The sequence below is a fragment of the Scyliorhinus canicula genome, chromosome 26, assembly GCF_902713615.1.
Source record: "Scyliorhinus canicula chromosome 26, sScyCan1.1, whole genome shotgun sequence".
NCBI classification, from domain to species: Eukaryota; Metazoa; Chordata; class Chondrichthyes; order Carcharhiniformes; family Scyliorhinidae; genus Scyliorhinus; species Scyliorhinus canicula.
In genome coordinates, this window is record NC_052171.1 from 10,448,770 (window position 1) to 10,466,429 (window position 17,660).

The 17,660-nt window shown below is 51.9% G+C and overlaps 1 protein-coding gene across 1 annotated transcript in view; it reads left to right on the forward strand.

Moving 5' to 3' along the window:
• Positions 1-17,660, forward strand: part of LOC119957553 (zinc finger MIZ domain-containing protein 1-like) — a 191,096-nt gene that overhangs the window by 144,570 nt on the left and 28,866 nt on the right. The window contains 9 exon segments of the mRNA XM_038785701.1: positions 1,358-1,616; positions 1,619-1,647; positions 2,350-2,429; positions 3,592-3,713; positions 4,352-4,506; positions 4,508-4,523; positions 9,032-9,173; positions 14,489-14,699; positions 16,784-16,889. Coding sequence (XP_038641629.1) covers positions 1,358-1,616; positions 1,619-1,647; positions 2,350-2,429; positions 3,592-3,713; positions 4,352-4,506; positions 4,508-4,523; positions 9,032-9,173; positions 14,489-14,699; positions 16,784-16,889 — 1,120 coding nt within the window.

Genomic DNA, 17,660 nt, shown 5'->3' on the forward strand with positions numbered 1-17,660 from the left:
CAGACTGAAGGGACGATCCTTTAAAACAGAGATGAGGAGGGATTTCTTCAGCCAGAGGTGGTGATCTGTGGAACTCTTTGCCGCCGAAGGCTGTGGAGGCCAAATCACTGAGTGTCTTTAAGACCGAGAAGATAGGGTTCTTGATTAATAAGGGTATCAGGGGTTATGGGGAGAAGGCAGGAGAATGGAGCTGAGGAAAATATCAATCATGATTGAATGGCGGAGCAGACTCTGAGGCCGAGGTGGCCTAATTCCTGCTCCTATGGCGTTATGGTCTTATTATTTAATGAAACTGGATTTAAATTTCTCAACTTGACGTGGTTGGATTTGAACTTGCGTCCCCAGATGGATTAGTCCAGTAACCTGTGTCGCCACTCCTCCAAAGTTACTCCCCTGTCGTTCTTCGAAATAAGAGACACGTGGGACAACTTCGATCCACCCTGGCAAGCAGACTGGTCCTCTGTATAATATTCCATTAGGGAAGCAGGCTCTGCTGATGGTGCAGCGCCCCTTCAGTGTTGCGCTGGGATGTCAAGCCCTTGATTCTGTGCTCAGATGCTTGGAATGGGAGTTTAATTCGGTGGCTTTGTGACCCCCCGAGACCAGAGAGCTGGCAAGATCACCCACGGACCCACTGCTTTCTGCTCCCATGTCCACAGCTGATGTAAGACTCCATCCCCTCTAAGCCGCAGAGATGACCCCCGGGAAACTTGTCCCACAACAGATAACGAGAAAGGCCATTCCGTGACGAATACCGAACGCGCTCATTCCAATCCACTCTTGGCGGTTTCTCAGGAGCGGCACCGTGGTTAGCCTCAGCGCTGCTGCCTCATAGCGCCAGGGGACCCCACCCTAATTTAGCGCGGCCAATCCACCCAACCGGCACATCTTTGGCTGTGGGAGGGAAACCGGAGCCCCCGGAGGAAACCCACGCCAGACACGGGGAGGATGTGCAGACTCCGCACAGACAGGACCCAAGCCGGGAATCGAACCTGGGACCCTGGAGCTGTGAGGCAGCCGTGCTAACCACTGTGCCACCGCCGTACTGCCCCAGTATGACTGGTCCAATAGTGGTGATACACTAAGAGAATCATACCCCGGGATACTAGCTGATTGTGGACGAAGACCCGGGATTGGTAAGGGACTGTGTAACTGCAGAATGGCCCTGATCGTATCACTCAGTTGTTATACATCTTTCGGACGAGATGTTAAAGCCTGGCCTTCTTGGCGGGGGTGGGGGCGGGTGCTATATAAATGCACGTCGTTCTGTTCCCGCATCGTCAAACGAAAGCTGGAGATTCCCTGCTAAGGGGACTGTTGCGTTCTTCCATCTGTGGGGCAGTCCTGACTTCGGGAGGGTCGTTCCCTATTTCGGAAGCATTGGGATTGCAGTGGGGGGAAGAAGGGGGGGGGGCGCTATGCCGATATCATTAACTCACGATTCTGCTTAACCCCCCCCCTGCAGCAGAGCTACCCGGGGCAACAGTATGGTGCCAGCAGCCAGTACCAGAGCCAGCCCAGCCAGTACCCTTCCGCAAGCCCCCCGAGATCCATTCCTTCTCCGAACTATCCCGCCCATCGGATGCCAGGCCAGCAGACCACAGGACAGTACCCCATGCCCCTGGCTCGATGGGGCAGTATTACAAGGTAAGATTGAAAGCTGCATGCAATACGAAAACTCCCGTTTCCAATGGCGAATTGGGTTCTGCACTTGTATGAAAGCATTGTTTCAACACGAGTTCACTCGCTGGAAAGATCCTGAGGGGCATCATGGAATGCTAGTCCCTGATTTTTGGTAATTATCTATTTAGGTGAAGTTACTGTGAAAAGCCCCTAGTCGCCACACTCCGGCGCCTGTTCGGGTACACAGAGGGAGAATTCAGAATGTCCTATTCATCCCAACAAGCACGTCTTTCGGGACTTGTGGGAGGAAACAGAGCACCCGGAGGAAACCCACGCAGACACGGGGAGAACGGCAGGCTCCGCACATGACAGTGACCCAAGTCAGGAATCGAAGCTGAGACTGGAGCTGTGAAGCCACAGTGCTAACCACTGTGAGGTCGGATTTTGAAGTTAAAAATCTCTGATGCCTCTGGGGTCACGGGAGGATTGCCCATCTTATCGATGCCCATCCGAGTCAACTCAGGGCCTTGGTGTGGCTCATGTGCGGGGAAGAGCAGGGTTGGGCGAGGAATTAGCCACGTCTACAGGCCTCAGAAATCGGACAGCATCAAAGTCCTCCCCTCGCCTCGAAGAGTTGACTGAGGGAACGGGGCCGGCAATGAATTGTCCTGTGATTTTGGAGCGCTCGACGGCAGCATCACCTGTGCCTATTTTCTTTTTTTGCAGCCATCGGAACAGTACAACGGCCGAGTAACAGCTTTGCGAACGTCAACTACAGTAACTACACTCAGGCCAACATTAACGGGGTAGGTACGCATTTCTACAGTCTTCCAATGATGATAAGTAACCAAGTCCGACGCCACTTTGTGCATTGTCACACCATCCTTCGAGGAGTCATCTCTTCTGTAACCCACAGAAGTTGCAGTGTCCAGGGATGTTATATCGAGAGCCATTCACCCATCAGTTGTAGTCCCACCCTGCTATTTTGTCCCCACAACCGTCAAATCATTTCTCTCAGTTATAATTAGTATGAGTTACTGCATTATATTTTTAATATAAATTTAGAGTACCCAAGTCTTTTTTTTCCCAATTTAGGGGCAATTTAGTGTAATCAATCCACCTACCCTGCTCATCTTTGGGTTGTGGGGGTGAGACCCACGCAGACACGGGGGAGAATGTGCAAACTCCACACAGGCAGTGACCCAGGGCCGGGATCGACCCCGGGTCCTCGGCGCCGACTCGCGCCGGCCGGCGGAGGCCCTTCGCCGCCAGCCGGCGAGGCGCCAACTACTCCGGGACGGGACTAGCTCCTGAAGGTGCGGAGGATTCCGCACATTTGGGGCGATCCGCCAGGTAGGGGAGAATCCCGCCCACTGTTTCCCGGTCAAGCACCGTCATGATTTTAAAATTCTCATCCTCGTTTTCAACTCCCTCCGTGGTCTCATCTCTCCGTATCTCCTCCAAACTCCCACAATCATAGAACATAGAACAGTACAGCACAGAAACAGGCCCTTCGGCCCCTCAATGTTGTGCCGAGCCATGATCACCCAACCTCAAACCCACGTATCCACCCTATACCCGTAACCCAACAACCCCCCCTTAACCTTACTTTATTAGGACACTACGGGCAATTTAGCCTGGCCAAATCCACCTAACCCGCACATCTTTGGACTGTGGGAGGAAACCAGAGCACCCGGAGGAAACCCACGCACACAGCGGAGGGACGTGCAGACTCCACACAGACAGTGACCCAGCCGGGGAATCGAACCTGGGACCCTGGAGCTGTGAAGCATTTATGCTAACCACCATGCTACCCTGCTACCCTAATCCTCTGGGATTTTCTTCTGGGTCCTCTCCTTCTGTGGCTTGGCGTTGTACTTTGTTTTATTACTGCTCCTGTGAGGCGGTTTGGATGTTTTATTATATTAAGGTGCCGTTAGAAATTTAAGTCGCTGTTGTACATTCCAGCCCCAATTCTCAAACACAGGATCTCACCACAGGGATCCCAGAGTCGGAGAGCCGAGGTGACATGGAGGCCCCACTACACCTGATCCTTGGCTCCACATGTCCGTTCTCCAGTCGGAGACAACGTCAGGAGTGGGGACTTCCCAGGAATTACAATCGCTGGCCCGTTGGTTTCTCACTAAATGTGGTTCGAAGCGAACATTGAGGGTTCATTTGTTTTTAAATTTAGAGGTAACCAATTTTCTTTTTTTTTTGCAATTAAGGGGGCCAATTTAGCGTGGCCAATCCCCCTACCCTGCCACATTCTTTGGGTTGTGGGGTGAGAGCCACGCAGTGACGGGGGAGAATGTGCAAACTCCACGCGGACAGTGACCAGAGTCGTGGATCGAACCTGGTCCTCGGCGCCGTGACGGCAGCGGGCTCACCCACTGCGCCATCGCGCTGCTCGCGTTGAGGGTCATGATCTGCTGAATGTTAACCTAGGTTGTGTAAGGGCAGCACAGTGGGTTAGCAGTGCCTGCCTCATGGCGGCGAGGACCCGGGTTCGATCCCAGCTCCGGTGTCACTGTCCGTGCACATTCTCCCTGTGATTGAATGGGTCTCACCTCCACAACCCAAAAGCTATGAAGGGTACGTGAATCGGCCACGCTAAATTGCCCCTTAATTGGGGATTAAAAAAGAATTGGGTACTTCTATAAGTTGTTTTTTTTTAAAAACTAGGTTGTGTGTTTGAAAATGAAATAACCCTGTATTTATATTCCAGCGGCACGATCTATGCCTGGGTACCCCAACTCTCCCATATCAGGAACACCAACACCTCCAATGACACCAGGGAGTAATATTCCTCCGTACATGTCCCCAAACCAGGATGTCAAATCGCCCTTTCTTCCAGATATTAAACCCAACCTGAATACTCTTCCCTCCGCCCCCTTCAGGTAACGGTGAGCTTCTGTCCTACAATCGCGCGCGGCTCGACTGGAAGAGTGTCCTCGGGAGGGTGGGGAGCGGGGGGGGGGGGGGGGGCAAAGCTGCAGAACCGATTTGGGCGGGAGCGGGGACATCAGAGTCCACATGGGTTTAAAAACCTGCGGCTTCGCAGGAGCAGAGAGATAGCTGCGTATAGTCTCGGTGTTTCGGCTGAAGACGTTCGCGCGTGTCTGCAACTCGGGACATGACGGGGGACGTGGCAGGGAGACAATCCATCGTGGATTGGAAGGGGGCTACGTTCTCCTTGCCTGCTGGGTAATCCTGGAGACGTAGCGGGATTTTCCTCCCGAAATGTAAGCGACAGTATTAATATGGGACTGAGTGCAGTGCCGTCCACACAGTGATGGAAGAGATCACATGACCCCGCCCTAGTGTGTTGGACAGAGCTGTGCGTAGAAGCAAGCACGGAGACAACTCCTGGCTTGAACCGTTACTGGACATAAATATAGGTATATTAGTTAATAAATACTTCCTGTTGAGCTGCCAAAGACGACCAATCTTTTAACAGAATTTATCGAACTTCACCTCAAACCTTACAGCAGATACAACATAGATCTTTTTTAATGGAGCAATGCATTATTGAACAGTCTCACTCTTTATTGAGTCTAGCTGTCAGAGAATTTAAGATGCCGTATTTTCCCTTAAAGGGAAATGAATTTCTTCCTCAGCAGACTCAGGTCCTGAGAGGGGCAAACACGCAGGCAGGGAGCACATAAAGCTCCACCCAAACTGGCGACAACTCAGTAACAAATTATTCTCACTACCTCCTCTGGACATTTCTGCTGTTTTATTTGAATTATTCATGCTGCTGCTTCTCGTCCTCTCTCTCCCCGCCATTCTCTCTCCCTCTTTCATTCTCTGCGCTCTCTCTCTCATTCTCTGCTCTGTCTCGCTCTGCCATTCTCTCACACTCTCCCTCTCTCAGGGGCTGTTTAGCTCACAGGGCTAATCGCTGGCTTTGAAAGCCGACCAAGACAAGCCAGCAGCACGGTTCGATCCCGTAACAGCCTCCCCGAACAGGCGCCGGAATGTGGCGACTAGGGCTTTTCACAGTAACTTCATTTGAAGCCTACTCGTGACAATCAGCGATTTTCATTTTCATTTCATTCCCTGCGCTCCCTCTCCGCCATTCTTTCACGCTCTCCCGCTCTCATTCCCTGTGCTCTCTCCACTATTCTCTAACGCTCTTCCTCTCTCTCATTCCCTATGCTCTCCCGCTCTCATTCCCTGCGCTCTCTCTGCACACCCTCTCCGCCATTCTCTAACGCTCTTCCCCTCTCTCATTCCCTGTGCTCTCCCGCATCTCATTCCCTGCACTCTCTCTGCACTCCCTCTCCGCCATTCTCTCATGCTCTCCCTCTTTGCCAGTCTCGCACTCTCTCTCTCCCCTCTGCCATTCTCTCGCACTCTCTCTCTGCCATTCTCTCTCACTCTCTCTCTCTCTCCCTCTGCCATTCTCTCGTACTCTCTCTCTGCCATTCTCTCTCACTCTATCTCTCTCTGCCATTCTCTCTCACTCTATCTCTCTCTCTCCCTCTGCCATTCTCTCTCACTCTCTCTCTGCCATTCTCTCACTCTCTCTCTCATATCTCTCATTCTCTCGCACTCTCTCTCTCCTCTCCATTCTCTCACACTCTCTCTCTCTCCATTCTCCCTCTCACACTCTCTCTCTCTCTCCTCTGCCATTTCACGACACTCTCTCTCTCCCTCTGCCATTCTCTCACACTCTCTCTCTCTGCCATTCTCTCACTCTCTCTCTCTCTCTCCCTCTGCCATTCTCTCACACTCTCTCTCTCTGCCATTCTCTCTCACTCTATCTCTCTCTCTCTCCCTCTGCCATTCTCACACTCTCTCTCTGCCATTCTCTCACTCTCTCTCTCCCTCTGCCATTCTCTCACTCTCTCTCTCTGCCATTCTCTCTCACTCTATCTCTCTCTCTCCCTCTGCCATTCTCTCACACTCTCTCTCTCTCTGCCATTCTCTCTCCCTCTATATATCTCTCTCTCTCTCTTTCTCTCGCACTCTCTCTGTCATTCTCTCGCACTCTCTCTGTCATTTTCTCGTACTCTCTCTCCCTCTGCCGTTCTCTCACACTCTCTCTCTCTCTGCCATTCTCTCGCACTCTCTCTCTCTGCCATTCTCTCGCACTCTCTCTGCCATTTTCACGCACTCTCTCTCTCTCCCTCTGCCGATCTCTCACACTCTCTCTCTTTCTCTGCCATTCTCTCGCACTCTCTCCCTCTCTGCCATTCTCTCGCACTCTCTCTCTCTCTGCCATTCTCTCGCACTCTCTCTCTCTCTGCTGCCATCTCTCGCACTCTCTCTGCCATTCTCTCGCACTCTCGCTATCTCCATTCTTCTCGCACCTCTCTCTCCTCTGCCATTCTCTCGCACTCTCTCTCTCTCTGCCATTTCTCTCGCACTCTCCTCTCTCTCTGCCATTCTCTCTCACTCTCTCTTACTCTGCCGTCTCTCACTCTCTCGTCCTGGCCATTCTCTCGCGCGTCTCTCTCTCCTCTGCTATTCTCTCGCACTCTCTCTCTCTCTCTCTGCCATTCTCGTCTCACTCTCTCCCTCTGCCCTTACTCTCTCTCTCTCTCTCTGCCATTCTCTTGCGCTGTGTCTGTCAGTCCTCTCTCTTTCTCTGGAATACTTATTCTCTGCAATCTCTTCCTCAATGATCCTTTTCCCATTCTGCGCCTGCATCTGTTCATCAATCCGTGGTCAATACTGCTGCCCGCACTGTCAGCTTGCTCAGTGTCGAAACCTCTGGAATAGTTTAGTTTAGGAACAACATAGATTTACTTTCGGAATGCACTGTACATGTTCAGTGTTTCAATGTATAGTGTTCCCTTTTGGACATTCCCGTCAGAGGAAAGAACCTAACTTCAAATTCTCTGTTAGTTCCTGCGGGAAAATCTGATTTGTTTCTCTGAATGCCGTACTTCTTGTGAATGCAAACTCTGAGGCTAAGTGAGAAACAAAGACAATACAGCACAGGAACAGGCCCTTCGGCCCTTCAAGCCTGTACTGGTCATGATCCCACCCTTTGCCAAAACCCTCAGCACTTCCTTGTGCCGTATCCCTCTATACCCATCCTATCCGTGTATTTGTCAGGATGCCTTTTGAACGCCGTTAATGTATCGGCTTCCACACCCTCCCCTGGCAACGCGTTCCAGGCACTCACCACCCTCTATGTAAAAAAAAACCTGCCTCGCACATCTCCTCTAAACTTACCCCACTGACCTTAAACCTATGCCCCCTGGTGACTGACCCCTCCACCCTGGGAAAGAGTGCCTGCCCCATCCACTCTATCCAATGTCCCTCATAATCTTGTAGACCTCCATCAGGTCGCCCCTCAACCTCCGTCTTCTAATGAAAACATTCCGAGTCTATTCAGCCTCTCCACATAGCTACACCTCCAGACCAGGCAACATCCTGGTAAACCTCCGCTGCACCTCTCCAAAGCCTCCACATCCTTCTGGTAGTGTGGCGACCAGAATTGTGCGCAATATTCCAAGTGCGGCCTTCCCAAGGTTCTATCCAACTGCAGCACGACTTGCCAGTTTTATACTCGATGCCCCGTCCAATGAAGGCAAGCATTCCGTCTGCTTTCTTGACTACCTTGTCCACTTGTGCTGCCACCTTCAAAGATCTGTGGACCTGCACGCCCAGATCTCTCTGACTCTCCATATTCCTCAGAGCTTCGCCATTTACGGTATATTTCCCCTCGATGTTAGACCGACCAAAATGCATTACCTCACATTTGTCCGGATTAAACTCCACATGAGGAATTACAGTACCACGATGAACAGCTGAAGTGGGGGACAGTGATCCGTTGGAAGCAAGGGTTTTTGAACGCATTACTAGATTGGAAAGTGACGCGGGGTGTCTGGTGTTGTAACGGGAAAACCAAACGTCACCCGGTGTACGAGTCGCAAAATGTTAGTATGAAGGTACAGCAAGGAATGGGGGAAGAGAATGGAATGTCGGCCTTTATCCCGAGGGGGGTGGACTATAAAAGTTGGGAATACTTTCCACAACAGGGCATTGGGGAAACCGTACCAGGAGTATTGTGTAGTTTAGTCACCTTATTAAGGAGGGGTATTGGGAGCAGTTGGTTCCTGGGAATCTCATGAGGAAATGTTCAGCCTATACTCATTGGGGGTTTCGAAGAACAAGGGACGATCTTATTGGAATATGGAAGATTCTGAGTTGGGGGGGGGGGGGGGGGCATGTTGGGAGGATGTTTCACCTTGTGAGGGTACCAAGGGGGCAGTATGAAGGAGGGGTCTCTCATTTAAGACGGAGATGAGAAGGGGACAGGGAGGAAAGTGGAGTTGAGGCCCACCATCCGATGAGGCGTGACCTTATTGATGGGCGGGCTAGAGGGGGCCGAATGGGCTGCCTGGAAGTTCGGGACAGAGTCTGACGTGACGGCTTTTCCTGGTTTCAGCCAACCCGGCGGACGAGCTGCGCTTGACGTTCCCAGTGCGGGACGGCGTCGTACTGGAGCCATTCCGCTTGGAGCACAACCTTGCCGTCAGCAACCACGTCTTCCACCTCCGCCATTCTGTGCACCAGACCCTCATGTGGAGGTGAGTGGGGAAGAAAAGTTCCCACGCGGTGTCAGACAGACGAGGGTGGGTGGGGAATCCAGGTAACGGTGGGAGGTTTTGCGTTGCTTCTACCTGTCAGTTAACACCAGGATGAACCTGTCCGGTCACCTAAAATTAATTATTCCACATTAACATAGAACCATAGAATCCCAACAGTGCAGAAGGAGGCCATTTGGCCCTTCGACACTCTGAAAGAGCACACTACCTCGGCCCTTGACCCACCTAACCTCTTAAGGGGCAATTTTGGACTGTGGGAGGAAACCGGAGCACCCGGAGGAAACCCACGCAGACACGGGGAGGGCGTGCAAACTCCACACAGACAGTCACCCCAAGGCCGGAATCGAACCCGGGTCCCTGGCGCTGTGAGGCAGCAGTGCCAACCACGTGATCCATGGTTCAGTGAATAGCACAGCCACCTCTGAGGTGGAGTGTTGAGGCCCACTCTCGGCTTCGAAGTTAAAAACCAACGCTGTATCTCCAGCGCAGTACCAGCGCCGTACTTTTTGGAGGTATGACGTCATGGACGAAACCTTAAACTGAGTAAAAGCTCTAAAAAAATGTTGTAGAGGCCTATCTGCTCAGGCTGATGTAAAAGACGCTGTTGTGAAGAGGGGTCAGTGGACAGTGCTATTTTTCTGCATTGCTGACTGTCAGAGATTCCAACAGGATTCATATTGAACCTTTACTTGACATGTCTGTTTTGTGACTGGAATGACTGTTTTTCTTCCGAATGCTCTCCTCACGTCTCCTGAAGCTCTCCAACTAAAGCACTTACTTGCGAGACGATTCCACAGGGACTGGAATCCATTTGCTTCTTTTGTTCAAGTGTTCTTGCTGGTGGGCCAGCCCAGAGAGAGACTGTCAGCCGCCAGCACATGCATAGGAGATATCGCATCCAACGCCAACCCTCGTGTCAGCGGGTTTTTATAGCACAGAATGAGGCCCTTCGGCCCATCGTGCGTGCACCGGCCATCGAACACCGATCTATTCTCATCCCATTTCCCAGCACTAGGCCCGAGGCCTTGTCTGCTACGACGTTTCAAGAGCTCATCTAAATACTTCTTAATAGTTGTGAGAGTTCCCGCCTCTACCACCCTTTCAGGCAGTGAGTTCCAGATTCCCATCATCCTCTGGGTGAAACCCTTTTCCTCAAATCCCCTCTAAATCTCCCGCCCCTTACCTTAAATCTGTGCCCCCTGGTTATTGACCCTCCGCTAAGGGGAAAGTTCCTCCCTATCCACCCTATCTGTGTCCCTCATAATGTTGTCCACCTCAATCAGGTCCCCCCTCAGCCTTCTCTGCTCCAAGGAAAACAACCCCAGCTCTAACCAGCCTCTCTTCATAGCTGAAACGCTCCAGCCCAGGCAACATCCTGGTGAATCTCCTCTGCTCCCTCTCCAGGGCAATCACATCCTTCCTATATTTACATAGATTTACATAGAATTCACAGTGCAGAAGGAGGTCATTCAGCCCATCGAGTCTGCACCGGCTCTTGGAAAGAGCACCCTACCCAAGGTCAACACCTCCACCCTATCCCCATAACCCAGTAACCCCACCCAACACTAAGGGTAATTTTGGACACTAAGGGCCATTTATCATGGCCAATCCACCTAACCTGCACATCTTTGGACTGTGGGAGGAAACCGGAGCACCCGGAGGAATCCCACGCACACACGGGGAGAAAGGGCAGACTCCACACAGCCAGTGACCCAAGCCGGGAATTGAACCTGGGACCCTAGAGTGGCGACCTGTTCTCACCTTCACCCAGGGCCTAGTGAATCAAGGTCAGAGGGACGGATATCTCCGCAGTCTTCAGCAAAGGGATTTATTGTGGGACGTGGGACCTTTGAAGTCTTCATAGTCCAGAATCACACTGGTTAAAAAGGAGCCTTGCACTTCAAATCCCTCTCCAGGCCTTTTTGGCCATGGATCGAGGGTTTGTGACATGTATTGAACATCCTCGCAACATCTTCCCACAACTGGGGAGGTTAAGTGCATAGACAAGATGGGCTGAATGGCCTTCTCTGCTGTAATTTTTCTATGATTCTATAATTCACTGCGCCACAAGTTCTACTCAGGGCTGATGTTGACCAGATTTGCACTGTCTGTAAATCCAAACTCCCCTGTCTGTGTCAGGAACACGGCAACAGGAGGAGGCCATTTAGCCCCTTGAGTCTGTCCCGTCAATCATTGAGATTTAGCTCTGTATACCCGTCTTTGGCTCCCCCGTCCTGTAACACCTTTGGCCAACAGAAATTGATGAATCCGGGCGACACAATGGCGCAGTGGTTAGCACTGCTGCCTCACGGCGGCGGGGACCCGGGTTCGAATCCCGGCCCCGGGTCACTGTCCGTGTGGAGTTTGCACATTCTCCCCTGTGTCTGCGTGGGTCTCGCCCCCACAACTCAAAAGATGTGCCGGGTAGGTGGATTGGCCGCGCTAAATTGCCGCTTAATCTCAGATTTAAGATGAACAGTTTCTGGAAGAGAGTTCCAGCTTTTACCATCTTATTTGTGCCAAAGTGTTTCTGAATTTCCCAACAGTGCAGAAGGAGGCCATTCGGCCCACCGACCCTCTGAAAGAGCTCCCTACCTAGGCCCACTCCCCTGCCCCCTGTCACCCCACCTGACCACATCTTTGGACACTGAGGAGCAATTTATCACGGCCAATCCACCTAAACTGCACATCTTTGGACTGGTGGGAGGAAACTGGAGCACCCGGAGGAAACCCACGCACACTCGGGGGGGGGGGGGGGGGGGGGGGGGGGGGGAGAGCGTGCAAACTCCGCACAGACCCGAGGCCGGAATTGAACCGGGTCGCTGGAGCTGTGAGGCGGCAATGCTGACCGGCTGTGCCACCATGCCCGCCCAGTTACTGCACTGCAGTGATTTTGCTCTGTATCTGGGGGGCGTCTCTTTCTCCCGTTGCACTGCAGTCCGGGCGAGGTGCTCGTCGGAGAGCGTTAAATCCTGACACAGCAGAATACGACAGAGACGTGCAAGTGGAGGTGGAGGAGTGCAACATTTTTGTCACTTTTCCTTTGGCAAAGTAAAAGACAGCCAGTTAACTGGAATCTGTCGGCCAGAGGTAATTGGCGCAGAAGCGCTCGTCAGTTTGACGCCAACAGAAAAGGAATTGAATTTATTGAAATCTAGAGGCTCTGCGCAGATTTTTTCAGGAACAGAACTGCCTTTCCATTTGCCAATTATCTCCCTTCCTCCCTTGAGGGGGTTGACTGGGAGTGGAGGATATGGGTTTAACAAGTTAACAAGTCACAGGGCCAACCTCCCCTCGGCCGCAGGTCGAGGCTGGTGTGATGGGAGCATGGCAATCAGTGTTTCCTTCCCACCCAAACCCTGGTGATTCATTTCCCATCCCTCAATCCGGCTCGATCTCCACAGCACTGCTGGCTGACTGATTTGGGTAATTTGGGATCAGTGAGGGTTTGGGGGGGGACGGGGGGGGGGGGGGGGGGGGGGGGGTGATCCATTGCCTCTGGTTTGACGTCAATGGAAGGTAACCCTCGACAAATTCAGGGAGGGTCGAAGAGGCTGCGGCACGGAGGCGCAGTGGTTAGCACTGCTGCCTCACGACTTGGAGGACCCGGGTTCGATCCCGGCTCTGGGTCACTGTGTCACCGTGTGGAGTTTGCACGTTCTCCCCCCTGTGTCTGCGTGGGTTTCGCCCCCCACAACCCAAAGATGTGCAGGTTAGGTGGATTGGCCACGCTAAATTGCCCCTTCATTGGAAAAAAAAATACTCTAAATTTGTTTTTAAAAAGGTGGCCGGCCACCTCGGCTCACTGGAGCATCAGTAGCCAATGTGAGAGCGTAAAATGAAAGAAATAAAAGCCGTGTTTCCCACCTTCAGCGTGTGTCAAACTGTTATAGGGACCCCGGCAGCCATTTTGTATACAGCAGGTAAATGTTGGTTTGCAACCGTGGGGATAATGCCCTGCATATCGCCTTTTCCAACGTCTTCTTAGAACCATAAATTCCCTACAATGCAGGAGGCCATTCGGCCCTTTGAGTCTGCACTTGCCCTCTGAAAGACCATCCTACCTAGGCTCACTCCCCAGCCTGTAACTCTAACCCTGTAATTGCACCTAACCTGCACATCTTTGGACAATAAGGGGCAATTTAGCATGGCCAATCCACCTAATCTTTGGACTGTGGGAGGAAACAGGAGCACTTGGAGGAAACCCACACAAATACGGGGAGAGCGTACAAACACCAAACTGAGTCAACCGAGGCCGGAATCATACTCGGGTCCCTGGAGCTGTGAGGCGACAGTGCTAACCACTGTGCCACCATGCTGCCTCCTTCTCTCCTTCATCATAGATTATCATAGAATTTATCGTGCAGAAGGAGGCCATTCAGCCCATCGAGTCTGCACCGGCTCTTGGAAAGAGCACCCTACCCAAGGTCAACACCTCCACCCTATCCCCATAACCCAGTAACCCCACCCAACACTAAGGGCAATTTTGGACACTAAGGGCAATTTATCACGGGCAATCCACCTAACCTGCACATCTTTGGACTGTGGGAGGAAACTTGAGCACCCGGAGGAAACCCACGCACAGACACGGGGAGGATGTACAGGGTGGGGGGGGATGGGGAATGCGGTACTCAACACAAAATAGGTCAGCCGTGTGGGCAGCTCGGTAGCACAGTGGTTGCTTCACAGCTCCAGGGTCCCAGGTTCGATTCCCGGCTTGGGTCACTGTCTGTGCGGAGTCCTCCGGGTGCTCCGGTTTCCTCCCACAGTCCAAAGATGTGGTTAGGTGGATTGGCTGTGCTAAATTACCCTTTAGTGTCCAAAAAAGGTTGGGTGGGTTATGGGGAAAGGGTGGAGGTGTGGGCTTAAGTAGGGTGCTCTTTCCAAGGACCGGTGCAGACTCGATGGGCCGAACGGCCTCCATTTGCACTGGAAATTCTAAATTCTGTAAATTCTGTGATCTTATTGAATGGCGGTGCAGTCTCCGGGGGGGGGGGATTGGCCATCTTCACCTGGGCGTTCGGCTCAGAAGCGATCACAGTGGTGCTTGAGGGAGCCCTGTTCTGAGGCAGACCTCTTTACTGTGTCCGCCATGACGGTGCTTGATGGGACAGAGAAAATGGGGCTTCGGTCTGTATAAAACGGACGCAGAGTACCTGAAATGGAGCCCCATTCCTCGCACGAACAACTTACGGGGAAAATAAGTGTCTGAATTACGTTGTCTGATCTCGACGTTATGAGTTCAGCAAGCCCATGCTAAACGGGATCTGTTTTAACGCCCACCTTGTATCCTCCAGGCCAGATCTAGAACTTCAGTTCAAATGTTATCATCACGAAGACAGGCAGATGAACACGAACTGGCCGGCATCGGTGCAGGTTAGCGTCAATGCTACACCTCTGACAATCGAACGGGGTGAAAACAAAACGTCCCACAAGCCCCTCTACCTGAAGCATGTGTGTCAGCCTGGGAGAAACACCATTCAGATCACCGTGACAGCCTGCTGCTGTGTGAGTATAACTCCTCTCGTGTGGATGGTTTCACTCTTAGAACAGAGCACAGTACAGGCCCTTCAGCCCACAATGTTGTGCCGACCGTTTATCCTAATCTAAGATCAACCTAACCTACACCCTTTCAATTTACTGCTGACCACGTGCCTGTCTAAGAGTCACTTAAATGTCCCTAATGACTCTGACTCCACCACCTCTGCTGGCCGTGCATTCCACACACCCACCACTCTCTGTGTAAAGAACCGACCTCAGACATCATCTCCCCTATACTTTCCTCCAATCACCTTGAAATTATGTCCCCCCCGTGACAGCCATTTCCACCCTGGGGAAAAGTCTCTGGCGATCCACTCTATCCATGCCTCTCATCACCTTGTACACCTCTATCAAGTCACCTCTCTGCCTTCTTCGCTCCAGTGAGAAAAGCCCTAGCTCTCTCAACTTTTCTTCATAAGACATGCCCTCCATTCCAGCAGCATCCTGGTAAATCTCCTCTGCACCCTCTCCAAAGCATCCACATCCTTCCTATAATGAGGCGACCAGAACTGGACACAGTATTCCAAGTGTGGTCCAACGGGTTTTATAAAGCTGCAGCAAAACCTCGCGGCTCTTAAACTCAATCCCCCGTTAATGAAAGCCAACACACCATACGCCTTCTTAACAACCCTATCAACCTGGGTGGCAACTTTGAGGGATCTATGTACGTGGACCCCAAGATCTTGCTACTGCTCTGCCAGCCCATTCAATCGCCGATCCTCCCCCTCGTTTATAAATCCTCTCCCGCAACCTCCCCCAAATCGCTTGTATCGTTAGGTCTTCCATGTCAGAACTGTGCTATTACAAATTCCAGTGGCTTTTATTGTTGTTGGGGCGTCCAGATGTTGTTAGTAATCACACTTTCAGCTTGCAAAGATCAGAAACTCTTTATGTCTGATTTCCCACGCTGCCTGGATCAAACCAGATTACGCTACCCATTCGCAGCAGTTCAGCCTCGATAGAAATTGCAAAATGGTGCCCCCGGAACACTTGTTTTAAAAAAAAATTTAGATTGTTATTTTGTTGCGATGAAGAGACAATTTAGCGTGACCAATCCACCTACCCTGCACATCCTTTTTGGGTTGTGGGGGTGAGACCCACACAGACACGGGGAGAATGTGCAAACTCAACATGGACAGTGATCCAGGGCTGGGATCGAACCCGGAACCTCAGCGCTGTGAGGCAGCCGTGCTAACCACTGCACCACTGTGCCGTTACCCCGGACACTTACATATAATGCATTAGTGTTTAGCTAAGTGGTTCCCCATTTTTTATACTTACCCACCTAACCTGCGCATCTTTGGACACTAAGGGGCAATTTAGCATGGCCAAAGCACCTAATCTACACGTGTTTGGACATCAAGGGGCAATTTATCACGGCCAATCCACCTAACCTGCACATCTTTGGACTGTGGGAGGAAACCGGAGGAAACGCACGCAGACACTGGGAGAACATGCAAACTCCGCACAGAGACAGTGACCTAAGGTTGGCATTGAACCCAGGTCCCTGGCGCTGTGAGGCAGCAGTGCTGACCACTGTGCCGCCCCACAACTTAACTTGTAAATGGGCAGCACGGTGGCCTAGTGGTTAGCACAACCGCCTCACGGTGCTGAGGTCCCAGGTTCGATCCCGGCTCAGGGTCACTGTCTGTGTGGAGTTTGCACATTCTCCCCGTGTCTGCGTGGGTGTCGCCCCCACAACCCAAAAATGTGCAGGGTAGGTGGATTGGCCACGCTAAATTGCCCCTTAATTGGAAAAAATAATTGGGTAATCTAAATTTATTAAAAAAAAACTTAACTTGTAAATTCTTTTTGAGCCGTTTTTAATGCCGTTGATTGAAAATGTGCCCGTTCAGCGTTAGTAGACAGTGGTCGCGTGCGTCATTATAACGAGGGGCGTAGCTAGTCACAGCGGCGTGGTAACTAGGTTCCTCTGTGGAGATGCTTCACAAACAGTTAGCCTCAAATTGGGGCCCTTAATGGCCCGGGGGAGGCCGCAGCTATTCTCCTGACGTTGACTGGAATGACGTTCTGTTGTTTTCCCCCTGCAGTCGCACCTGTTCGTGCTACAATTGGTACACAGGCCTTCCGTTCGCTCAGTGCTGCAAGGCCTCCTGAAAAAGCGACTCCTGCCGGCAGAGCACTGTATAACAAAAGGTGAGTACTCGCCAAATGTGTTCGTAGTCCATTTTTGAAGGGGGGGAAGGTGGGGGAATGTGGTGGTATGACTAGGGAGATTACAGGTACCCTAGAACCATGCTCCCATTGGCCCAGGCAAGTCATGTGCCTCTCTGCCAATTGGCTGAAGCTAGTCATGTGCCTCCCCGCCGATTGGCTGAGGTAGGTAGCTCCGCCTACGAGGCGGGGTATAAGAACCCGTACTGGCGGCCTTTCTCTGTACGTCTACCTCCGGGCACACATCTTGTGTATTAAAGCCTGTCGTTTGGAACTACCTCTCGTCTCGTGTCTGATTGATGGTGCATCAGGGAACAAAGAAAACCATGCTGGCGAGGGTGGCCGCGAGTCCGGAGGTGGTCATATTTGGGGTGTCGGAAGAGTGTGGGTGGGGAGAGGCCGCTGTATTGGCCTTTGCATGGGCAGCACGGTGGCACTGCTGCCTCGTGGGGCCGAGGACCCAGCCCCGGGTCACTGTCCGTGTGGAGTTTGCACATCCTCCCCGTGTCTGCGTGGGTTTCACCCCCAAAAATATGTGCAGAGTAGGTGGATTGGCCACGCTAAGTTCCCTCTTGTCAAGTGTATCTCTGCTCGTGGACGATTTGCATATATTATAAAAAGAATACCAGTTTTGAATTTTTGAGTACCCAATTATTTTTCCCAATTAAGGGGTAATTTAGCGTGGCAATTAATCACCTTGGCCACCTGTGTTGCCACTTTTAGGAAACTGTGGCCCTGCAGGCCCAGATCCCT